This window comes from Haliotis rubra, unplaced genomic scaffold (assembly GCF_003918875.1).
Source record: "Haliotis rubra isolate DU_JTF1 unplaced genomic scaffold, ASM391887v1 Scf449, whole genome shotgun sequence".
Classification (NCBI taxonomy): domain Eukaryota; kingdom Metazoa; phylum Mollusca; class Gastropoda; order Lepetellida; family Haliotidae; genus Haliotis; species Haliotis rubra.
Window position 1 is genome coordinate 103,028 of NW_025767134.1, and position 26,428 is coordinate 129,455.

The window sequence follows — 26,428 nt, forward strand, 5'->3', positions numbered from 1 at the left end:
TTTACGTAAAGCTGTTTATTGTTCAACCACCACCAGGTAAACACAAGCTGCCAGCACTGATTACTGAGATAAACCCTCTAACATAACATCCTTAAAAACTTCTTCCACTCTCATAACTAATACTGATTCCATCTGATTATTCCATGATCACAACAAAACACAACAAAATCATTCAACCACAAACTGATTGCATAGTTTGTCCCTTAAAACAACAGAAATAGGCTAACAACTAACTCCTGAAATACTGGCATAGTCAGTGTTCAACAAAGTATATTCAAAACTGACATGAATTTACGTTAAAAGACAAAACAATGATATTTAATGTGTCTAACTTCTGACTGAATAAAAATGTTTTACATACACAAGAACTACCATGTTGTAAATGTTTTACTTTGCTATTCCACCATGCATGTCGAGATGTATTTCTGCTTATTCCATTGCTCACCACAGTATGCCGCTGCATATTAGACTGCCATAATATACTTGCTTTCAGGTAACTTGCCCTTCAGACAGAAATACAACTTTCTTTCCTCAAATACTATTTATGATGAGATTTTACTGCAATGAGGGATTGGGACTCATGCTTTGTTGGAAGACTATTGTATACACAACAGACAATATACTTGGGACACTTACAAAACATACTAATACAAGCTAAATGATAACAAGCACCTTGGCATACAATCTGAATAAAATCTTGAATATAGAAATCAAATATGGCAGTGAAAAATTGATCTGTACTTAGTTTCTGCCCCAAAACAAACAACCATTTCAATACCATTAGACATCTGACATATTCAAGCATTTGGCCACGTTCCGTTTAACCCTGCTTTGTCCTGTAGTTGTCACACTGATATGTCACAGAGAAGTTGTGTGGGGCAGGTTAGATACACATAGTACTTCCAGACACCCATAAGTACTATGAGGATACTCATGTGATTGTTTGCCTTAAGCTACAAACATGCAAAGCAAATCTCTTCATATTATTGCACACTGGCTGGGTAACTCTAACTCTTCATGCATTTCTGTGTGTTGCTGGTCCCTGTTATAATCAAGTTATCCAACAGCTGCCTCGAAATACTTCAGTGTGGACCATATCATTGTGTCAACTCCTTTGACAAGTATATATGCACATGATAACAAATCTTTAACAATTATAAACAAATGGCTAGGATTAACTAATACAGGATCTCAAAGTTACATTATAATGCCATATTTCAAAAAATCATATTCATTGCTTCATTCTTGTGCCATCCGATGGCAGGTGACCAGATGTTTGTGTGTGGAGACTATTGGAAGAGAGGCAGGTCTTGATGGCACTCATAGTCTTGCACTGGCATCTAGTCACTGGGAATCCACGATGTTGCCCACAATAGCGATGGCCTCAATCTCAACCATGCGCTCCCTACAACACAAGACAGTATGTGGGTCATTCTCAATACAATGTCAGCATAACGTTTTCTACTGCTAACTTCTCACAGAGGATATGAACCTCAACAGCTAAACATTTGGATCAGTTTTCTGAAATAATGCTGATAGTCATTGGACAAAAGGTGTTTCATGCATCCCTATCGATGTAAAGAAATAAACCCTGATCTCTGTGCACCAAACTATTGTATGCTAACCTGCTTGGCTACCAGCATCTACAACACATATATATATTCTGACACATGTCATGATTCATCTCCAACAAGCAAGCAGATGTTCAATCAAATTTTGTAACAGATCTTACGTGAAAAAGATAATCCATATATTTTCTCAACCCTAAAGGAATGTTATTAAATCTGCAAGCACCTTTAACTCATTTATCAGAAATCTTCAAACACCAGCTTAAACTGTACGACACAGGTTATAATTTATAGGTTATTCTACAAGTCAAGTTTTAAGTACGGGCTGCCCGCATAACATTCAAGTGACATCGTGAAGAACTTGATAGCATATGGGACTGACTGACTGACTGACTGAGTTTGGTTTTACGCTTTTAGCAATATTCCAGCAACATCACGGCGGGGGACACCAGAAATGGGCTTCACACATTGTACCCATGTGGGGATTTGAACCCGGGTCTTCCGCGTGACGAGCCAACGCTTTAACCACTAGGCTACCCCACCACCCCGATAGCATATGGGAAGGGTTTTGGGTAGACTACCACACAATCATCCAGACAGTATCAGACAGTGCTTGACTCTCTGTACACTTGATATAGGACATGCCTTAGGTCAAAATGACTTCTGTCAAACTCATTGTCAAGTCACCTAGATATGTCACACGTGTCTAATTGTAACAATATCAATTCATCCTGTATGATACCGGGAATTCCCGTATTTAGGCCCACGCGAAATTTAGCCATTGGGCTAAAATAAGGGATTTTTTTTCCATATTTAAGCCATTGGGCTTAAATTTGTATTTAATTCTTGGGTGTTTAGAGTGACGTCCCTTTCCAAACACGGTGACTTTGACTATGAATAGTGTCACTGCCATAGATATCAGTCAGTCACTCCTGTCATATTAGTATGAAGTTAAAATGTTCATGAATTCATGACTTGATCTCATCACTATAGGGCTGGTATAATGCTGATGTGACGTAAAGCCTAACTAAACTCAACTCAAACTATTAGTTTGAAGTTCATGTTTTGCATTGAATAGACTGTTATAACTTCATCATTCCATTCACAGTTGAAATACTCACTCGAGTGAACATTTTCACAGCTTTGAACTCTGAAAACAGTGTGGCTTTAAATACTCACTGTAGAGACTAGTCATTGTCTTAGATGTCAGTCAGTCCTCTCATAATAGTTTGAAGTTCGTGTTTTGCATTAAAGACTGTCAACTTTATCATTCACATTCACATATACTCACTCGAGTAAATATTTTCATAACTTTAAAGTTTGAATTTTTACTTTTTTTCATAGACCAGTTTCCTGATTAAAGAGTTTTAAAAAATCCCGATTCTTTTCCTTTTTATCAAAATATTGTGCATTTTCAAATTTAAGACCTGAGCTTAAATATGGTTAAAATATTTCATCACTAGAACAGTGATTTTCTGTATTTAAGCCCAGGGCTTAAATACGAGAATTCCCGGTAAGTGACTGCATCTGGTCTGGGTGTCTATCGTACAGGATAGACTATCCAGATTTGTAGGCAACTGCAATAGGTCAACAGGCTTGGGACCTTGTCTGTCACTGAAAATAGTTTTGGAGTGATTCTTTCAATATTTATCAAATTTCATACCTCTATTCACCCTATTTTTTAAACACTTTTGCACATGGTATATACATTTTATATTGTTAAGAAAAGCATACATTATCCATTTAAGAAAGAACCCCCACAGAAGAAATGACATAAGATAAACAAACTCTAGAATGTACCCGAGGCAGAGCAGCTACTTGGAAGGCAGCCCTTGCTGGCTTGTTGTTGGAGAAGTCTGCAAAATAATTAATACGTCTGAAATACACAAAACTAAAACAAAATCGTTTATATATAAACAAAATTGAAAATTTTAAATATTAATTGTATATTTATATATTTATCCTATCTCACGGTATGCACTTCTCTCTCTTGATTCGATACTGAGTGGAACGATGTAAACTTTTTTCCCTTGGCCTCTCTTGTCCATCTGCCCATGCACTCCATGATGCCCTCATTATAAGACAGCTTCCTAGTTGTCATGCAAAGCATGCGGCATGCACCACTAGCTACCCACGTGACTATCTCCGAATCATCATTCTCATTCTTGGAGCCACTGGATAATATCCATCTTGGAGAATCTGCAAAGTGGGGAGGATGGGCTGGTATCCGTCGCGTGAGATAGGATAAGTATATAAATATACAATTTATATTTAAAATTTTAAATTTTTTAAACTTATCCTATCTCACGGTATGCACTTATCCCACAGTCGGACGGCGGGACGCAGATACCCTGTGTCTTGATTGAGTGAACAGCAGGAGCTGTGTAGACTGGAAACGACCGTAGATAGCGATGCACAAGGGAGGCCTGTTATGCATGCACGCAACTCCTATGCTTGTGCTGAGTTCTCTTGAACTCCTTGGCTTACTAAGCACAACGTCTCCCAGGGAGATGGGTGCTTCTGAGCAATGTGGTGTTCAGCCGCAACCTCCGAAGAAGGACGCAGCTCAGCGTGAAAGTATGTCACTTCGCCACGATTTTCAAGGGACCCCCGTAAATTAAAGTCGGTTGACAATAATCGGGACAGCCCCTGCTTCGAGAAGACCCCACAGACACCGACCAGGGGCGGGCGAAAGAGAAGCACAACTCGGGAACTCCAAGTTTTAACGTTCAGTACTGGAACAGCATCAAATTGACCCTCACTCCTTTGCATAAGCTTAGTCAAAGGATGTGCCCGGCAACTTCGGAGTCGGAACACAACGAAATCCACTGGAATTCGGGAGTGGCACACTTCACTGATGTAATTGCTTCGAAAAGTAGAGGTCAGGAAACGTGAAATGTCCAACCCTTCCACATCGTGATACAGAATCAAGCTCCAGATTCGTCCAACCACCGAGGTGGTAGTATCTCCCTGTCTTAGTATAAAACTAAGTGAAGTAGTTCTAACCCATAAGCAATCAAAACATAAGGCAGACAGCAAGGTCAGACTTATATTAAAGAAAATACAGGGAAGCAGCAACCGCGAGTGACCGTTCCCTATCTGCGTTGGTGGGCCGTAGACAGCTGTTGTGCGAGAACAAGGGGTCCAACTGGTACAGGCCGTGGACGTCCTTGACTGAGAGGTCCCGAAGGTAGTGGGATGAGAAGACCGAGTCAGATCGCCAGAAGCATCCTTCCATAATGGTGTGGAGAGAGCAGTTACTATTCAGAGCCATCGTAGATGCTAATGCCCGTGTCTCATGTGGATTGGAAGCTGTCGGGGACGGTAACCAAACGAAGGTGTAAGCCCGTAGGATGGTGGTTCTCATCCAGAAGGATGATGTGGTGCGAGACACTTACGCCCTTGATGTTGAGGACAACGGAATGAAGAGGCGCTTGCGGAGACGGCGTCGATCTTTAGAAGCAGCAAGAAAAATCTTCAAAGCCCTAACAGGGCAAAGCCGCAGGTCTTCATTGACATGCAGCCCAAGGATCGTGGACAACGGTGGGATGGTAAAAGTACGATCGGGTTGTCCCAGCAACTGATTCTTCGCTACAAAATCCCAACGGAGACCGAGGAAGACTGTGCCATGCTTCTTCCGTTCGAACTGGACTCTGTTAACATCCAAAGCGTGGAGTTCAGAAATCTGAGCAGCTGTAGCCAAGGCCGTCTCAAAATCCTTCTGAGCTAGGGTTCATAGTCTGCCAAGGCCAAACGATGCAGCACCACAGATAAATCCCATGCAGGAGGTCTAAACTTCTTAGACTGATCGGCTAACTGGAAGGACCGGAGCAAATGCTGAAGCTCAGGAACCGTCAAGACCTTAAGAGTCTGTGGTGGTAGCCATGACCGAGTTGATCACAGCGAGGTGAGTGGCCAAAGTGGAACCCATGAGCTTCTTAGATGACCACAAATGCTGAAGAATTCAGCAACGATTTGAGGTGAAGTAGAAATGGGAGATGTAATGCCTCTGGACGTGCAATATCCTCGAAACACTTCCACTTCTCATCATAAAGTGAGCGGGTGGAAGTCCGATGAGCAGAAGTGATGGCCATAGCCACTTTCCGAGAATACCCCTTGGCGATTAAGGACTTCTGCAGATGCGCCAAATGTGCAGAGACAGGGTGCGAAGGGATATGTGGTGCCGATCCGAGTGAGGGTGTAACAGTTGGTCATCACGATTGGGAAGAGGAACTGGGTTTAGGGCTGCGAGCTTGTGAGAGATCGACAAACTAAGTCCTGGCTGGCCAGTAAGGCACGACCAAAAGCAACAGAATCTGTCTGGTCGCCCGGAGTTTCTGGATGACTCTGGGTAGAAGAGCCTAAGGGGGGGGAAGGCGTAAGAGTTGAGCCCTTCTTACGAAATCGCCAGAGCGTCGAGATCCCACGCTAGTTGGTCTGGTATCGGCGAGACAAACTTCGGGAGCTGATGGTTGAACCGCGTGGCGAATAGGTTGACTTAGGGCCTTGATAATGGGAAGACCAGTTCCCGAAAGGTCAGTGGGTTCTATTGCCACTCCGTGGGAGACGGCCGATTGGAGCAGGACAGCGCATCTGCGATGACAATCCTGACTCCGGGAATGTGTCTGGCTCGACCATCGATGGCGAGGGAGTCGATTAGATGGAAGAACCGAAGCGCCAGCTGAAGGAGGTTCGCCAAACCTGTCAACCAAGGATGCTTGATGTACCAGACGACTGTGGAGTTGTCTGTCTGAATCAGCAGGGAAAGACCCCGAAGTTCCATTGCCCAATGTAGAATGGCGAGAAGAACCGCCAAGAACTTGAGTTCGTTGATGTGCAAGTCCCGTTCTGCGGACAACCACAGCCCAGCCATCTGATGATGAAGAAAATGAGCCCCCGACCCGTGAGGGATGTGTCAAACAATGATGAGTCGACACGAGGGACAACAATCTGCTTGACTAGCACAGCTGAAGCTGAAGCTACACTCTGGTAGTTGGGGCTTGAGCTGACGTCAGAAAGCCTAGCAGCTGCCACTGAGATAGCGCTGGAGGAATGCATTGCGGGGTCATGATGCACCTGTCTTGAAGGGTGAACGTCATCCTCTGACAGGTGTTGAACAATGTATCGATGAAGTGGAGTCTCTGGATCGATGTAAGCTGCAATACAGCAATGTACACTAGCCATCCTAACTGCCAGAGCAGCATGGTGGTGAACTACAGTTAGCTGCGAAGTACTATCAGATCCCGTTGTGCCTGGATGTGCAATCATCAATGTAGCTTCGAAGATGAAGTTGACTTCTGTAAGTGAAGGCTTGAGCTTAGGAGAGGAGACCCAGCAACTCTTGCCACTGATGAAGGGGTATATCCTGATAGAGTGCTGAATGTAGCAGAATCGGCGAATGGAGATTGTCAGTCAATCTACAGGAACATGTACATTGTAAACGGGTGATGAAGGTCGTACGATCGGCGATCTGTGGAACATTAGTTCACCAAATGAAGTGTTGGTCCGCTGGATGGAGTGATTAATGTAGTAGACAAGATGCATGGGGGTCGTGAATCTATCTACAGCAACGTTCGCAAAGTTGTTGGAATGACGAAAGTAAAAGAAGACCGGAGACCCCAGGAACGTTCGTTGGGAAGACGAAGGCAGTAAACAAGTGCCTGTGGACTGCAGTGACCACTGAACGGAGGGTTTGGGCTAAAGTAGAAAACCTGAGTAACCCAAGTTGAAGCGGTCTGGGACGTTTCTGTCTAACACCCTCGGTAAGCTGTCACTCTCGGCTGGCTGACGAATCCCGACATAATCACACTTACCGGGAATGGCACCGGTCATCGTCACTGGCGATTAAAGGCTGGGGTTATTATCCGCTGTGTAGGACCAAGACAATTCTGTCAGTGCACTTCATAGTCACTCTCAACATCACAATTCTCCGGTAAACAAACAGTAGTCCGCCATTTGCAATTGATACCCACAATGCAACAATGACTAAACTCTGAACAACACGGTCTTCAGTCTTCGGTCACAGCCCATAAAACCTGTAAAGGGATGCTCGCTACTTGACAAGACATCACTGCTGGTACCATGCGCAGAAACTTGACCCATCTGTCCAGAAGCTTGCTGGTGATGTAAAAGGAAGGGTGAGGAAGATGACGATCCAGGCCATGATTGCATCCCGAGATACACCAAGACGCTGTTACGAGTTGTCTGTAGTAACAGGACTCAGTGAAGCATGAAGCTTGTCTGGTAATGCACAAACGAGTGGTCGGAGAGCTGATATCTACGTCGGAGGGTAGATTCCTAAACCAAATCATTCATCAAGGTGAAGATCGGATGGTAGAATAAATCTGGAACGATATGAGCTCTAGTCACGTAGAAGTCTTGGAGATCCGGGATCGTCAGAACGTCAAGTGCCGGCGTAATGTAGATGTGTGCGCAACTGACAGCCACTACCTGCATTCATCCAGTTGAAAAAGGGTACCAGGTGGGAGAAGGCATGTGATGAAAAACTTCTAGCCTCACATGCCGTAGGGTAATCCGGAGAACCAAGTCATATTGTCATGCGAAAAGCATCTCATGTCATGGTGAGACATTCAGCGTATCACAAAAAGCTGGTAGCGTTTGATTAATAGCTGGGGTAAATGGCCGTATCTAGATGCAAGTTGATGATCCTCGATGAAAAAGTAATAAACCAATGTTGACAAGTTCCGATCCTTCAAGGTGAATGTAGTAAGTAGATCATCTGGTATCTTGCTCAAGATAGTTGTAGATGAATGAGTGAGTGAGTATGATTTTTCGCCGGATAGCTGTAGATGGTCGGTGAACCAAGAGATCATGTGTGTCGAATGAACCAACATTATTGCTGTATCTTAAAGGCAGCTGTTGTCCGAACGTCAGCGTAGGTACAGATTCGCCGAACCTCAAGGTGCGTTCTGAAGAAACGTCGTGTTGGAAAGAGCATCATGCGACAGAAAATAATCACCGAATCAGGATGTTTCGGCGAACGCTGTCAGACCGGCGAATGCTGTTGGATCAGCGATCTGGTACGGGTCGGTGACTGGGGGTCGGCGAGGTAAGATCTGGAACGGTACTGTGATATGGTTCTGGTACGGCGAAACGGTTTGGCCTGACGAACCAAGTCGATGATGAGGGTCAGAACGGTCTACCAAACTAGTACGGGGCGGTTGTGGGTTGGACGAACAAGATGAGCCATTCTGTGCTGAAATGGTTCGGCGAAACAGTTCGGCGATGTCGCGGCGACCTAGCCTACCGGCACGGTTCAGTGATGATACTTGGATGAGTTCGGCAAAACATGGCAGGAAAACAGGACGATCTGGCGAAGCAGGTCGATGGCGTTGTAAAGTTCGACCAGGTTAATGCGTTGTAAGTGCCTGGGAGACATATCTGACAAGTAGGGTAATATCTGAAAACAAGTAAGGTGGGAATCTTCCGCGGTGGAAGTTGTATGAGACAACATTGGGGATTCGCTGTAAAACGGATCTTATAGATGTGGGCGAAACGAGATTCCGAGCAAGTCGTTTCAGTGAGAAAATCAGAATATTGGTAGGCGGTTGATCCAAACGGTTCGGTGAACCATGTTTCCTCGTCGAAGAAGAAAACTAGGAGAGCCAGCTGAGTTCGTCGAAACACGAAGAGATGTACAACCTGGCAAAAAGTGCTCGTAGAAAGCTGATTCGTGGGCTGATGTTTCGGTGAAATCTTCCATTTCGGCGAACTTGTTTCAACGAAGTTCGATTAGGTGAAATCTGTTTAGCAGACGATCGATCCGGAGAATGCTGAAGCTTAGACTGGTGTTTCGATGAAGACCGGTTTGGCGAAAGCTGTGTCTTAGAGAGCCGGTCTAATTTTGGGGAAGGTGGACAGTCCAGCGAAAGTCGAGGTGAAGGGGAGCGGACAGGCGAAGCGTGATCCGGCAAACTGTGAGACGATCTGGCAGGCTTCGGCGAAGCAGAAGGTTGAGGTAGCTGGACGCAAGAAGCACTTCTTTTCGCTGAATGGGAAGGAGACGGCGAAGTAACCACTGACAGGCGTTGAGGCGAGGTAGACTGGTTCCTCTCACTACTGGATGAACGACAAGAGCGAGAACGGCGTCTGCGCATGCGCTGTACCCATTCAGGTGGAGAGATCAGCTGATTCTTGTCCGAAACAGATAAGCCAGGTTGCCGAGATAACTGGTCCGGAGAATGAGAGACAGAGAGCGTAGTTTTAAGGTCTCGCTGTGTAGAGGTATCCTGAGGGGTGGTAGCAGGCTCGACAACCACTACCCGGGACGTGGTCGAAGACGAAGGACTCGGGCTGGAATGTTGAGAGCCCAACAAAATGCCGAAGGTCTTCCGATAAGTAAGTCTGACGATGCTCTCATAAAAAATCCTCTTCAGTCGAGGGAGGGGACCGAGACCGCCGAGCAGACAAAGTAGGACGCTTAAACTTCCCTTTCTTTGGGGGACTGGGTCCGTCAAGTGAAGCGGCAACGAGCTCTGTCAGCAACATGACGAGCGCAAGCCCGAGTGTAGTCACCAAACGCCTGAAAGATAAAATCCTTACATTTATCGCAACGAGAGTCCCATTAACACTACTGTCCCACACAATCAAACACAAAACACATGTGGATCACTCACGCTTTATTACACCAGGAGCATTTTTTCCTCTTCTTGGCTGGTCAACTTTCCCCATGTTGTAGACTAAGTTGAGCAAAGTACAATATGTCAAAAACACGCTCACAAGAAAGAGAATGATGATTCGAGATAGTCACGTGGGTAGCTAGTGGTGCATGCTGCATGCTTTGCATGACAACTAGGAAGCTGTCTTATAATGAGGGCATCATGGAGTGCATGGGCGGATGGACAAGAGAGGCCAAGGGAAAAAAGTTTACATCGTTCCACTCAGTGTCGAATCAAGAGAGAGAAGTGCATACCGTGAGATAGGATAAGTTTAAAAATTTCAAATCATAACTAAATGAAATCTGAGAAGCATTAAGTAGGGGTTTTACCATTAGGATTTGTTTGTTTGTCATAGAGGGCGCACCCATCAACATTCCAGTCTATCACAAATATGTGCTAATTGGACTGTAAAATATATTTTTTCAAATAGAATAGATCTGCATTATGCAGTTAAGGATGAATATGAGAGAGAGAGTTTTAGCTTCAAATTTTGCATGACAACTGCCTTTTAATAATGTGGTGTGAGTTGCATGCAGATGACAAACATCAAATACATCAAGTATCTTTTACTCTTTTTCATAATTCACTAAATGCTAGATCATGGGAGAGTGATAATATTTTATTTGACTCACATTTTGCATAGACTTCATTGACAGAAGCATAGTCGTTGATATCCTTCAGGAGAACTGTCGTCTTCACCACTGTAACAGTAACAATCTCATTTAACCCTCCAGTCTCATCAACAGTCTCATTTAACCCTCCAGTCTCATTTAAGCCTCCAGTCTCATCAACAATCTCATTTAACCCACCAGCCTCATTTAACCCTCCAGTCTCATCAACAGTCTCATTTAAACCCAGTCTCATCAACAGTCTCATTTAACCCTCCAGTCTCATCAACAGTGTCATTTAACCCTCCAGTCTCATCAACAGTCTCATTTAACCCTCCAGTCTCATCAACAGTCTCATTTAACCCTCCAGTCTCATCAACAGTCTCTCATTTAACAGTCCTCCAGCTCATTTCATCAACAGTCTCCCTCCAGTCTCATTTAACCCTCCAGTCTCATCAACAGTCTCATTTAACCCTCCAGTCTCATCAACAGTCTCATTTAACCCTCCAGTCTCATCAACAGTCTCATTTAACCCTCCAGTCTCATCAACAGTCTCATTTAACCCTCCAGTCTCATTTAACCCTCCAGTCTCATCAACAGTCTCATTTAACCCTCCAGTCTCATCAACAGTCAGTCATCAACAGTCTCATTTAACCCCCAGTCTCATCAACAGTCATTTAACCCTCCAGTCTCATCAACAGTCTCATATTTAACCCTTCAGTCTCATCAACAGTCTCATTTAACCCTCCAGTCTCATCAACAGTCTCATTTAAGTCCCTCCAGTCTCAGTCTCATCAACAGTCTCATTTAACCCTCCAGTCTCATCAACAGTCTCATTTAACCCTCCAGTCTCATTCTATTTAACCTCCAGTCTCATCAACAGTCTCATTTAACCCTCCAGTCTCATCAACAGTCTCATTTAACCCTCCAGTCTCATCAACAGTCTCAAACCTCCAGTCATCAACAGTCTCTATCAACAATCTCATTTAACCTCCAGTCTCATCAGTCTCATTTAACCCTCCAGTCTCATTTAACTCCTTCAGTCTCATCAACAGTCTCATTTAACCCTCCAGTCTCATCAACAGTCTCATTTAACCCTCCAGTCTCATCAACAGTCTCATTTAACCAACAGTCTCATTTAACCTCTTCAGTCTCATCAACAGTCTCATTTAACCCTCCAGTCTCATCAACAGTCTCATTTTAACCCTCCAGTCTCATCAACAGTCTCATTTAACCCTCCAGTCTCATCAACAGTCTCATTTAACCCCTCCAGTCTCATCAACAGTCTCATTTAGTCTCCTCCACAGTCTCATTTAACCCTCATCAGTTCATTTAACCTCCAGTTCTCTCAGTCTCATTAACCCTCCAGTCTCATCAACAGTCTCATTTAACCCTCCTCCAGTCTCATCAACAGTCTCATTTAACCTCCAGTCCCTCCAGTCTCATTTAACCCTCCAGTCTCATTTAACCTCCAGTCTCATCAACAGTCTCATTTAACCCTCCCTCCAGTCTCATTTAACCCTCTCAGTCTCAACAGTCTCATTTAACCCTCCAGTCTCATCAACAGTCTCATTTAACCCCAGTCTCAGTCTCAACATCTCAACAGTCTCATTTAACCCTCCAGTCTCATCAACAGTCTCTTTATTTAAATTCTCCAGTCTCATCAACAGTCTCATTTAACCCTCCAGTCTCATCAACAGTCTCATTTAACCCTCCAGTCTCATCAACAGTCTCATTTAACCCTCCAGTCTCATCAACAGTCTCATTTAACCTCCCTCCAGTCTCATCATCAACAGTCTCATTTAACCCTCCAGTCTCATCAACAGTCTCATTTAACCCTCCAGTCTCATCAACAGTCTCATTTAACCCTCCAGTCTCATCAACAGTCTCATTTAACCCTCCAGTCTCATCAACAGTCTCATTTAACCCTCCAGTCTCATCAACAGTCTCATTTAACCCTCCAGTCTCATCAACAGTCTCATTTAACCCTCCAGTCTCATCAACAGTCTCATTTAACCCTCCAGTCTCTCATCAGTCTCACTTAATCACAGTCTCATTTAACCCTCCAGTCTCATCAACAGTCTCATTTAACCCTCTCCAGTCTCATCAACAGTCTCATTTAACCCTCCAGTCTCATCAACAGTCTCATTTAACCCTCCAGTCTCAGTCTCATTTAACCCACCAGTCTCATTTAACCCTCCAGTCTCATCAACAGTGTCATTTAACCCTCCAGTCTCATCAACAGTCTCATTTAACCCTCCAGTCTCATCAACAGTCTCATTTAACCCTCCAGTCTCATCAACAGTCTCATTTAACCCTCCAGTCTCATCAACAGTGTCATTTAACCCTCCAGTCTCATCAACAGTCTCATTTAACCCTCCAGTCTCATCAACAGTCTCATTTAACCCTCCAGTCTCATCAACAGTCTCATTTAACCCTCCAGTCTCATCAACAGTCTCATTTAACCCTCCAGTCTCATCAACAGTCTCATTTAACCCTCCAATCTCTCCAGTCTCATCAACAGTCTCATTTAACCCTCCAGTCTCATCAACAGTCTCATTTAACCCTCCAGTCTCATCAACAGTCTCATTTAACCCTCCAGTCTCAGTCCTCATTTAACAGTCTCTCCAGTTTAACCCTTTTAACCCTTCTGTCTTACCATAAATATGAATTAACCCTCACATCAAAGTATCAATCTGAATTAAGCCAACTGCAGCAATGTTCAACAGCAAGTCAACTTTATGGTAACAGCAGCAATCAGAATAGACCGTCTCAGCTACAATCTCAGTAAACTTGTCAGTTGACTATGACCATTATCAGTGTTCTAAAATACAAATCGGACTTTGTTTGACATATAGCATCACATTCAAGCAAACACATGAACTGTGAACTGACAAGCCATGTCAATTCATATTTCATGCTGGCACTACCAGCCGAAGAAAGATACATTTATATCCTAACCTTGGGTTGAATTAACACTGAAGGTCATTAGATTTAGGACATAACATGCTCATTATTAATAGAAACTACTGGAAGTAGACCCCTAACAAGACCATATTTTTACAAGTGACAATGAGCTTCTGAACTTTCCTACTTACACACACAACACATGATACTTGGACTAAAATGAGAAGCTATGCATCAGACTAATATGTACTCTAAAAACATTATGCATGTAATTGTTTGTGAATTGTAGTGTTTAACTCTAAGTATGATATACTTTCTGAAGACAGTATGTCATTGTTCAATGCCTTACAAAGTACAAAGTTTCAATAGTTTCACAAAAACTACAGTAATATTCAAGAGATACAAATATAATTCACTGTCATCAGTATATGAAAAATGTATGCCAAACTCCAGCTTCGTCAGACAGGCTGTTTCTGGTTTGTTACAGTGACAACAATGCATTGTGAGAGAACATGAGCACAGAACTTGACATATTTTGAGTGGACATGACAGAGGAGGGGACATAAATGTTGTTTCAATAAGGCTACAATGGCAGACATATTAGGTGGGAACAGGAATGCAGAGTTTGTTACTCAGTGGTTTTGACAAGATGATGTTTACATACCACAGCATAAGCTCTCTCAACATTCAGTGAGCTAAATAAATTTCTTTAATGGAAACCTTGTGCATATAGAAGTCGGTGAGTGAATTGGTTTTAATGACACTTTGAACATATATTTCAGTTGTACATCATGGTGTGTCAGCTTAAAGGAAAGCCTGATGTGTTACAGGCCACAAGTGCTCACCATTTACTGTGGTGGATCACAGAAGCACGGGTACGGTGCAGACAAGGTCAACTCGGATTTAAACCAATATAATAACAAGTGTTTGCCACTGACATGGCAATGTCCCCCGCCACTAAAGAATGGAATATCTATATTTACTACTTTTTATTTTTTAGTCACATAAAAGATGCCTGAAATGACTGGTGTCTGCATAATCACCCAATGTAGGCTGTCAACATAATTGAAAACATTGGGTGCAATGTTTTATGAGATATAGCGTTTAAATAAGTTGGAAAAGCGGTCAAAAAGTGTCGTGGTGACCTTGAAGGTAAGGTCAAGGTCACCAAAATAAAGCAGTGTCTGCGTAATACCCCAATGTAGGCTGGCACCAAATTTGAAGACATTGGGTACAACAGTCCATGAGATATCGCGTTAACAAGAGTTAAAAGTGTGCAAAGTGTCGTGGTGACCTTGAAGATAAGGTCAAGGTCACCCAAATCAACTGGTATCTGCGTAATCCCCCAATGTAGGCTGTCACCAATTTGAAGACATTGGGTACAACAGTCCATGAGATATCGCATTAACAAGAGTTTGAAAAGTGTCAAAGTGTCGTGGTGACCTTGAAAATAAGGTCAAATCGTGTGTGGGTAATCCCCCAATGTAGGCTGTCACCAAATTTTAAGACATTGGTTACAACAGTTCATGAGATACTGCGCTAACAAGAATCGGGACATATGTACGGACGGACGCCGCTGAATACATAGTCGGAAGTCCCCCGTTCAGCGTTGCGCCGGGATACAATCATAGGTTTCTGTGTTCCCAAGGGACACAAGTGTGCACGGTGAATTGTGGCTCTTAGAATTAAGTAACCCTCAAGTCTCATGACAAGATAATTGTAGGCTGCAAGAGTTGAGAAAGGGATGAATGGAATGAGGGTGAATATGAATTTAATATATGCTCTGGGTTCTGTAAGAGGGACTTACCTATACAGAAGACAATAACATTGTTGGACTCACCATTGTTGTAGCTTGAACCGCCTTCCTCTAATATGGCACCCATGTTCTTAAGGGCCTTTATAACAAATTGTGAAAGTACATTAAATAGTGTCATTTACCTGTTTCACATACAAGCCTAAGCGTAAGTTTCTTTACACTTCATTGATTCACATGACAGGACAAAACAATAAATTTGAATGATGACTTAACATTACGAAATGGACCTGAAAAGATCAGATAACCAACAATGCATCAAATATGCACTCGTCACAGCATCACTGTATTTAGACTTAGTCTGCTAGAAAAACAACATGGAACCTACGAGTGTTATTACATGGTTTGTTAAACTGACTTGAGAAGATCTCACTCAAACACTGGATAAGAGGGACAAAAGAATGAAATCAAATACTATATATTTTGAATTTCAGTGCAAGAAAATAATTGATTATGAAATACACAATGCCATTTTAGAAAGTGATAAATGTAACATATGTTAAATTTGGGATTACACTGTCTTAGTAGTGCAGACTGACTGACAGTTTGGTTTTACGCCGCTTTTAGCAATATTCCAGCAACATCACGGCGGGGGACACCAGAAATGGAGTAAAGTGCAGAAGCCGCGGTGGCTGAGCGGTCTAGGCGTCTGACTTAGTGTGCTGGCGATTAGGTGCCTGACTCTGAGGGTGTGGGTTTGAATCCCGGATGGGACTCAACCCAAAAAGTACTAGAATCTGTACTTTACTAAGAAAGTGTAATCCTAAATTTAACATATGTTACATAATTGATTACTTTTATACAAAAACAAGAAATACTCAACCCAAGCCTTATGTGATATTACCGGACATTGGCAATCTCATAAAACCTAAGATAAATGTTTGAGCCATACCTCTCATAAGTGATAAAGTAGGGTGAATCTAACAGTTGCAGCCAATTTCTATCAGTGCTATATCAAGCATGTTACTGGAGTCATGGCTAGTACAGGCTACTGAAGTCATGTAAATTATTTAGAGTATACTACACTGGCTTGTGCAGGATAATGGCTTATACATATGCCTGTGCAGGCTTCTACTGTTACATACTCAGCAGCAAAAAAACGTCAGTACGAATTCAAAATTAGATAGGCACTGTAATCAAATCATTTCAGAAATGGACATAATAAGCAGATCAAAAACATTTTTTGTGTACAATATCTTGACACATCAATGAACAACTCAGCACAATTTAAAGACATTACGTTAACGTTTGCAGTCCATTCAGATACTTGACTTCAGTATCTAGTGTGACCACCACGTGCGGCAATAACTCTAGCACAGCGTCTATGCATGGAGTGCAACAATCGATTGATGAAGGCCATTGGCATCTGGAACCACACTCTGAGAAAGGCCTGGCGCAATAAATTGGCTGTGTTCGGCCTTGGTATGACATTATTCAGTCTCCTCTGAATTTCATCCCAAAGATGTTCAATTGGGTTTAAATCAGGACTAAGGGCTGGCCACTGCATAATGTTGACACCGTTCTGCTGTAGGAAATCCTGTGTAGCTCTGGCAGTATGGGCCCGGGTGTTATCATGCTGGAAAATGTTGTTTTGGTGATGTGCGACATGTGGTATGACGTGGGGTCTGAGAGCTTGGTCCAGCACCACTGTGATGCCGTCTCCTCTCCCTGGACCAAGGTTCTGGAACACCACAGGACCCACTCTTTCGTTCAGGCCTATTCCACGCCATACCATGATGCTTGAACCTCCCCATGAGTCTCTTTCCATAACACATTGGTCTGAGTAACGCTGGCACGTCGTCGCCATATTCTTGTTCTGCCATCTGCAGTTGATACGCAGTACCGACTCTCATCTGTGAACAGAACAGTTCTCCATTGCCTGTATCGCCAGGTTTGGTGTTGTAGGGCAAACTGTGGACATTCACGCCGATGACGAGGGCTGAGGATAGGTCCACGGTAAGGTCTACGGCAATGGAGGTTCCCGCTGTTAAGACGTCGGCATACTGTATCAGTGCTGATTGGTGTTCCATTTGTTCCGACTGTCTGGCGTGCTGGTTCGGATGCCTGCATAAAAGGGATTCTGTACATGCTGTCGCACAACATGGCGGTCTTGTCGTCTTGTGGTCACCCTTGGTCTGCCAGTACGGGGACGATCATTTGTGGTGTTGGTGGCCCGGAAACGTTGCTGCAGCCTGTAGATGGTCCAAACGTTGACCTGGAAGTGATTGGCAATGGCTTGTGCAGTGTGGCTAACTTCAAGTCTTCCTAGCGCCTGGTTCCTCTGAGCTGTCGTGAGTCGCGGCGTCCTGCTGACGATTGTAATGTGAATGTTTCAACCAGGTTTGGGGGTGCATTTTATAGGGCTGGTCCTTGTGAACAGCACATGCAGCATGAGTTGCATGAAAAAAAATGGAGAACACCGTACCATCTCCGAGATCAGGTTGCTTTTTTGAGACCATTTCCTGGGTTCAATTCTAAGTTTGGGAAAGAATGTCTTTGCTCAGGTAAAGTAGGAGATGTTGTCAAACATATACAATCAAAACATGAAATGAGTTTACAGTTATCCGTTTCTGTGAAGGAAAATTCCAAACTGACAATTCTTTTGCTGCTTAGTATATATATACAACTGGCTGGGGACATGTATACAGGCTACTACAGACAACTGTGTCCAGGAACACTAGCTACTGCAGGCATCAGAGGTCAGGTGTCTACTAACCTGGTCAGTCTCTGCTGCTGCCCCACCGGTCACTATCTCCATTGTTGATGGCACAAACCCAATTTGCCCCGAGATGTACATGGTTTTGTCTGCTATCACAGCCTGACTGGAATCATGTTTCAAAAGTAAGTGTACATAGCAAACATACCAAGGGCAAAACATTCATCTGTAATCAAATGTCGCCATGCAAGCCAAGATATAAAGCTTCAACATTCAGGGTCACATGCTACATTTGTTAACAACATGGAGTGATGTTACACAACTTGGTTCACAGAGAAGAATTCACTTTGAGGTGGTGAGGTGAAATTGGGTTTAACGTCGTGCTTGAGAATATTTCGCTCATATGATGACGTGCACGCGCGTGTGTATGTGTATGTGCGGCTGCTTGTACTAGCCCAGACTGAAGCTGGTTTTATAGTGCTAGCCCACTGAGAGCATTCACTTTGAAAAATAACTACTGACAGTAGTGATACACTGAGAACAGGTCACATGGAAATATGACTACTTAAGACGTGCTGTGACATATGCATCAACATGAATTGAAAATTGTATCTGTGTGTTTTTTGTGTGTGTACATGTGTGTGTGCATAGTTTTACAGATATACTAAAACATGTATAACACTATCTTTTTCCTCCAATTCTTATCAGGCAGGGACGTCAAGTTGACTTCACTCGATTATTGTTACAATGTAATTAAACCTGTAGTCTAGCAATTACAACTGATGAACATGATAATCCTACCTTTGACTGACTGTTGGTCCTTCGTGAATGATCCATTAGTAACGTAATATTATGGAAATGCAAGTTTCTATGTCTCCTTACTTATTTATGATATATGATGGATCCAACAACACTGTTATATGGTTAGTATCAGTTTCAGTTTATGGGTTCAGAATCTTCAAAGCGGAAAATGTCTGCAAAAATATACATGCTTAATCAACAAGAAATACAACATTCCATAAGCTTACTATAAGCTTTAGACTGTGACTTTTGACTTTAACCAACAGGCTAACCTATTGCCACAAAATTGTATTTAACCATTCTATTTATGCAAAATGCTTTCCCGACATTGTAATGAAAGTGACTTTGCGTTCATGTGCACATAACATGTGACGTCACAGATTTGTGAAATGACATAATGTATGACGTACTACTCAATACACATGGTAATGGCGGCTCAATTTACATGGTGTCAGAAGTGAGATTGAATAATCGCCCGAATGGATCATATAAGAAGCCTGAATGAGCTTAATCTTGAAGGCAACGTAGCCGAGAACTTGAAACGGTGGTTACAAAGGTTTGAACTTACCTTACTTTACGTTACGAATCGCAGCTAAATCCCAGAGTGTAAAATGTGCTACTCTACTACACGTGGCGGGAGAGGCCACAGTTCAAGTGTATAACTCTTTTGATCGGAATGATGAAGCTGATAGCAAGAATTACGATAAAGTGAAACAAAAGTTTCAGGAATTCTGCAAACCTAAGAAAAATCTGACAATTAAGAGACATGCATTCTTCATATCACACGATATCAGAAACCAGGTGAGACAATTGATCAGTATGTGACAGATTTAAAGAATAAATCTAGAAATTGTGAGTTTGGTCCATTGAATGATGGACTCATAAAAAAGAATTGTCTGTGGAACTCTTACTGATAGCCTCAGAATGCGGTTATTGAGAGAACATGACCTTGATTTGGAAAAAGCTGTACAGATGTGTAGAGCTACAGAAATAAGTGCACAACAAATGAAAGATGTCAATGAAGACCATTCAACCCTATCTAAAGAAGGTGCACAGTGCAATATCATTTCCAAGTCAGTGTTCGACAGTTTGAATCTGAAGAATAAGGAACTGTCAAGGTCAAAAGTGAAACTCTTGTCATACTTCAAGAAAAGAGATTACCACTTGGACAGATAGAATTACCAGTATTTAGTGAAATCAGTGACACTTCGAATGAAGTACTATTTCAGGTGGTGGAGGAAAATCACCCAAGTATACTGGGCAGAAAAACCTTTGAGGAATTGAAGTTGGGACAGCGAGTTCATAACATTCAGAAAGTGAATACTGACATACTGGAAGAATTTCCAGACCTGTTCCAAGGATTCGGATGCATTACGAGAGAACACCACATAGAATTAGTGGACAATGTCACACCCGTGGTACACCCACCGAGAAAAGTGTCTGCTGCTTTGATGGACATGGTGCAAGCAGAACTTGATCGAATGACCAAGCCTGGAGTGGTCATCAAAAGACACAACCCACAAACTGGGTAAATGGCATGGTGACTGTGGTGAAACCAAACAAAATTAGGATCTGTATAGACCCAAAAGATCTCAATCGGGCCTTTAAAAGAGAACATTATCCCCTGAGATCTGTCGAAGAAATTATGTCACGAATGCCAGGTGCCAAGCTGTTCACCATTCTTGATGCAGAGTCTGGATTTTGGCAGATTCAACTTGATGAAAGCAGTTCCAAATTGTGTACCTTCAATACCCCGTTCGGAAGATACCAATTCACTCGACTACCTTTCGGAGTGAAGTCGGCACCAGAGGTATTTCAGAGAACAGTATCCCAGATCCTGGAAGGTTTGTCAGGCACAGAATGTGTAGTTGACGACATTCTGGTGTGGGGTACAGATGTCAAGCAACACGATGAAAGACTGCATGCCGTTCTGAACCGAATACAGTCAAGTGGCCTGAAATTGAATGCAAAGAAATGCAAGCTGAGAATGACGGAGGTCGCATATGTAGGGCATCTTGACAAGGGACTGAAGTCAGATCCTGAAAAGGTGAAAGCTATCCGAGAAATGCCAGAGCCTGAAAATAAAACCGATCTGATGAGATTCCTCGTTATGATAGAGTATCTGGGAAAGTTCATACCAAATCTCTCCAGTGAAACTGCAGCTCTACGAGAGTTATTGCCGAAAGACATTGCATGGGCAACTGGGAAGAAAGGCAGCAAACATGTTTCAAGAATTTGAAACAAAGGGTGACAGAGCCTCCAGTACTACAGTACTTTGATGTTACAGTCAGTAACATTATCAGTGGATGCAAGTTCGGAAGGGCTAGGAACAATGCTGATACAAGCTGACAAGCCTGTAGCATTTCCTTCGAGGTCACTGACAAGTGCACAAAAGAAGTATGCACAGATCGAGAAAGAGATGCTAGGTATCCTCCATGGATGTGAGAAGTTTCATCAGTACATCTACAGGAAAACAGTTCAAGTAGATCACAAGCCCCTTGAAATTATGTGTCAGAACACCTGTGTAGAGCTCCTCAGAGGTTGCAGAGAATGTTGCTACGCCTACAGAAGTATGATTTTCAAGTTACCTACAGACCTGGCAAAGAACTGATTGTTGCAGATGCCTTGAGCAGGGCATATCTTCAAGCTGGTAATGATTGGTTTGATGAAACCCAATATCACAACAGCTGATGATCTCAGGAAATTTGAGCGAATTCAAGATTGCCACAGCGAATGACCTACAACTGCAATAGCTGAAATCTGTGATTCTGTGCGGATGGCCAGAACACAGAAATGATGTTCCAGCGAGAGACTACTGGAATATTCAAGATGAACTTACAGTTGTTGGCGACCTCATCTTCAAAGCCAACAAAGTTGTAGTTCCTACAACACTTCATACAGAAATGTTAAACCGAACCCATGATGCTCCGGAGTGACAAAGTGCATACTAAGAGCCAAAGATGTAATCTTCTGGCTAGGAATGACTGTCCAAATTGAAGAATTTGTATCACGATGTTCTGTGTGCAACGAGAATAGAAAGAGTAACCCGAAGCAACCATTGAAGAGCCAGGAAATTCCTGATAGACCATGGGCCAAAGTTTGAGCCGACTTGTTTGTGTACAAGAACGCTGACTATCTGTTGTGTGTAGACTATTCCTGATAGACCATGGGCCAAAGTTGGAGCCGACTTGTTTGTGTACAAGAACACTGACTATCTGTTGTGTGTAGACTATTCCTGATAGACCATGGGCCAAAGTTGGAGCAGACTTGTTTGTGTACAAGAACACTGACTATCTGTTGTGTGTAGACTATTCCTGATAGACCATGGGCCAAAGTTGGAGCAGACTTGTTTGTGTACAAGAACACTGACTATCTGTTGTGTGTAGACTATTCCTGATAGACCATGGGCCAAAGTTGGAGCAGACTTGTTTGTGTACAAGAACACTGACTATCTGTTGTGTGTAGACTATTCCTGATAGACCATGGGCCAAAGTTGGAGCAGACTTGTTTGTGTACAAGAACACTGACTATCTGTTGTGTGTAGACTATTCCTGATAGACCATGGGCCAAAGTTGGAGCAGACTTGTTTGTGTACAAGAACACTGACTATCTGTTGTGTGTAGACTATTCCTGATAGACCATGGGCCAAAGTTGGAGCCGACTTGTTTGTGTACAAGAACACTGACTATCTGTTGTGTGTAGACTATTCCTGATAGACCATGGGCCAAAGTTGGAGCAGACTTGTTTGTGTACAAGAACACTGACTATCTGTTGTGTGTAGACTATTCCTGATAGACCATGGGCCAAAGTTGGAGCAGACTTGTTTGTGTACAAGAACACTGACTATCTGTTGTGTGTAGACTATTCCTGATAGACCATGGGCCAAAGTTGGAGCAGACTTGTTTGTAGTACAAGAACACTGACTATCTGTGTGTGTGTAGACTATTCCTGATAGACCATGGGCCAAAGTTGGAGCAGACTTGTTTGTGTACAAGAACACTGACTATCTGTTGTGTGTAGACTATTCCTGATAGACCATGGGCCAAAGTTGGAGCAGACTTGTTTGTGTACAAGAACACTGACTATCTGTTGTGTGTAGACTATTCCTGATAGACCATGGGCCAAAGTTGGAGCCGACTTGTTTGTGTACAAGAACACTGACTATCTGTTGTGTGTAGACTATTCCTGATAGACCATGGGCCAAAGTTGGAGCCGACTTGTTTGTGTACAAGAACACTGACTATCTGTTGTGTGTAGACTATTCCTGATAGACCATGGGCCAAAGTTGTGAGCCGACTTGTTTGTGTACAAGAACACTGACTATCTGTTGTGTGTAGACTATTCCTGATAGACCATGGGCCAAAGTTGGAGCAGACTTGTTTGTGTACAAGAACACTGACTATCTGTTGTGTGTAGACTATTCCTGATAGACCATGGGCCAAAGTTGGAGCAGACTTGTTTGTGTACAAGAACACTGACTATCTGTTGTGTGTAGACTATTCCTGATAGACCATGGGCCAAAGTTGGAGCAGACTTGTTTGTGTACAAGAACACTGACTATCTGTTGTGTGTAGACTATTCCTGATAGACCATGGGCCAAAGTTGGAGCAGACTTGTTTGTGTACAAGAACACTGACTATCTGTTGTGTGTAGACTATTCCTGATAGACCATGGGCCAAAGTTGGAGCAGACTTGTTTGTGTACAAGAACACTGACTATCTGTTGTGTGTAGACTATTCCTGATAGACCATGGGCCAAAGATAGACCATTGTTTGTGTACAAGAACACTGACTATCTGTTGTGTGTAGACTGGAGCAAACACTGACTTGTTTGTGAGGAAGAACACTGACTATCTGTTATTAGTTGTAGACTATTCTATAGATAGAGACTTGTTTGTGTACAAGAACACTGACTATCTGTTGTGTGTAGACTATTCCTGATAGACCATGGGCCAAAGTTGGAGCCGACTTGTTTGTGTACAAGAACACTGACTATCTGTTGTGTGTAGACTATTCCTGATAGACCATGGGCCAAAGTTGGAGCAGACTTGTTTGTGTACAAGAACACTGACTATCTGTTGTGTGTAGACTATTCCTGATAGACCATGGGCCAAAGTTGGAGAAGACTTGTTGATGTGTACAAGAACACTGACTATCTGTTGTGTGTAGACTATTCCTGATAGACCATGGGCCAAAGTTGGAGCAGACTTGTTTGTGTACAAGAACACTGACTATCTGTTGTGTGTAGACTATTCCTGATAGACCATGGGCCAAAGTTGGAGCCGACTTGTTTGTGTACAAGAACACTGACTATCTGTTGTGTGTAGACTATTCCTGATAGACCATGGGCCAAAGTTGGAGCAGACTTGTTTGTGTACAAGAACACTGACTATCTGTTGTGTGTAGACTATTCCTGATAGACCATGGGCCAAAGTTGGAGCAGACTTTTTTGTGTACAAAAACACTGACTATCTGTTGTGTGTAGACTATTCCTGTACAGAAATACACCAGCTGACATGGTCAACGTATCACCAGCTCAAATGCTAATGAGCAGGCGCCTGAAGAGTCGCTTACCTGTGTCCAATGCTTTGCTGAAACCTCAGGTAGTGGACCAGAAACAGCTACATAATCAGCTGAAGGCACGTCAGGACCAGCAAAAGAACTACTACGACCGAGGTAGTAGAGACTTACCTCCCTTGACTCCTGGACAGCATGTCAGGATTCAAGAAAAGCAGTCATGGAAGCCAGGAATTTTGTCAAATCAGTTGATGACTCTCCAAAATCCTACAACGTAACGACGTCAGATGGAAGACAATATCGACGAAATCGACATTATCTGCGCACAACTGCTGAGATCCAACAGCTCAGCTAAGTCGAGGATGTAAAGAGACTTTGAAGTGTGATGCAGATAATGAGTCTGAAACTACAGACACTATCTGTAACCAAACTACTAGATACGGACGGAAAATCAACATGCCGGAACGATATCGAGACTCATAAGAACTATGGCGGAAAGTCAACAATGAAAAGAAAGATGATAGGTGTTAAATGATGAATTTCAAGTTAAACAAGTTGAACTGTGTTATTTGGTTGAAAGCATATTTCATTATTTCTTTCCAAGTTTGAAGAAGTTGAGGAGTTTGGACAGTTACACTTGAGTTTATCTTCTTAGTGTGACAGTTAAATTCCAAGAACATATATATTCATGGACTTTGAAGAAAGTTGCTATATCAGAACCGATAATGAATAATTGAGTTTATTCGAAGTTTATAATTCAAGTTGCCATATATTTGTGGTTATTTTGACTACAGTAATACCTCTTGCAATTTTGTAAAGAAGGGAGATGTAATGAAAGTGACTTTACGTTCATGTGTACATAACGTGTGACGTCACAGATTTGTGAAATGACGTAATGTATGACGTACTACTCAATACACATGGTAATGGCGGCTCATCGTGTCCTGTCATAATTTACAGACATCACTCCAAGATGTAATGATGTAAATGCATCTTCGTGGAACACATGACTTGTTTTACATTACTGACTGTGAAGTAAACCCAACAAGGGCATGTCTCTCTACATTATGCAGACCTCCAGATAAGGGTCGTATCGGCGTATGTACGGCTAAAACATATGCACGATACGGTAGGAAATAATTTCGAAAACGTAGCAGATACGCACCACAGCAATGGTGTACGTCTTAGAATCATTTACAGACATATTTATCTGAAAAAATATTGTTTTAATTGTTTTTTTACCTGTTTATACAAGAGTAGCAATGTTGTGGTGCCTATATGAAACGAAACACAAGATTACTGATACTCCATTAAATTCCATTCTGTAATCTAAATGTACTCTTAAGGTTTTCCAGTACTCCTATATTGAAAAATTAAGGAGTATGTACCTACTCCTGATGTTGAAAAATTATCTGGAGCCCTGTTATGATTACATTCAGAGATTATTGTGAGAGGAGATGGATGGAAAATAGCTGCATGTACGTTACCACACTTTAATAAGTTCTAATTATCATATAATTTGTGATTCCAACACTCTGTGCTATTTTACTTATGTGATGTAAACTACCACTTGTGGTATTCCAAAGTGTATGTATTTAGAGTTACTGGCCCTTGCAAAAGGGTTTACAAAACATGTAACATGTATTGTGCTGACATTACGCGTAATTACATCCTTATTTACCTGTAAGGTCCAATTGCTTTAGGTGCAGCTGTCGCCTGGACCAATTTCCTGACAATTCCTGCCATTTTCAAAAAATATTGGTAGGTGCTTGGTGCTTGGTGCTTGTCCCTTCCTCGCCCTGTAGATGGCAGTGAAAATAAACGTACTCCATACAGTGACACTATGAAGCTAGTTTCATGATCAATCTGCGCAACGCTAAC

At 42.6% G+C, this 26,428-nt stretch overlaps 1 protein-coding gene across 2 annotated transcripts; it reads right to left on the reverse strand.

Moving 5' to 3' along the window:
• Positions 1-26,393, reverse strand: LOC124289745 (2-iminobutanoate/2-iminopropanoate deaminase-like). Of its 2 annotated transcripts, none has more exons than XM_046726390.1 (6): positions 26,229-26,393; positions 18,291-18,396; positions 15,602-15,656; positions 10,879-10,947; positions 3,369-3,424; positions 1-1,401 (listed from the first exon to the last, which is right to left on the reverse strand). In XM_046726390.1, the coding sequence occupies exons 1-6, from the start codon at positions 26,291-26,293 to the stop codon at positions 1,345-1,347; spliced, it is 408 nt and encodes a 135-aa protein (XP_046582346.1). In that variant the 5' UTR covers positions 26,294-26,393; the 3' UTR covers positions 1-1,344. The 2 variants fall into 2 exon arrangements, with proteins under 2 accessions (XP_046582346.1, XP_046582345.1); XM_046726389.1 differs by having other exon boundaries at positions 1-1,405; positions 26,229-26,390.
• Positions 26,394-26,428: the final 35 nt, after the last annotated feature.

Bases quoted from the DNA above. Each gene is read 5' to 3' on its own strand.
- LOC124289745 (XM_046726390.1), bottom strand. From the start codon at position 26,293: ATGGCAGGAATTGTCAGGAAATTGGTCCAGGCGACAGCTGCACCTAAA. The intron at 18,397-26,228 runs GTAAATAAGGAT...ACATGATTCCAG, and splicing joins AAAGCAATTGGACCTTACAG to TCAGGCTGTGATAGCAGACA. The intron at 3,425-10,878 runs GTGAGTCAAATA...ATTATTTTGCAG, and splicing joins CAATGAAGTCTATGCAAAAT to ACTTCTCCAACAACAAGCCA.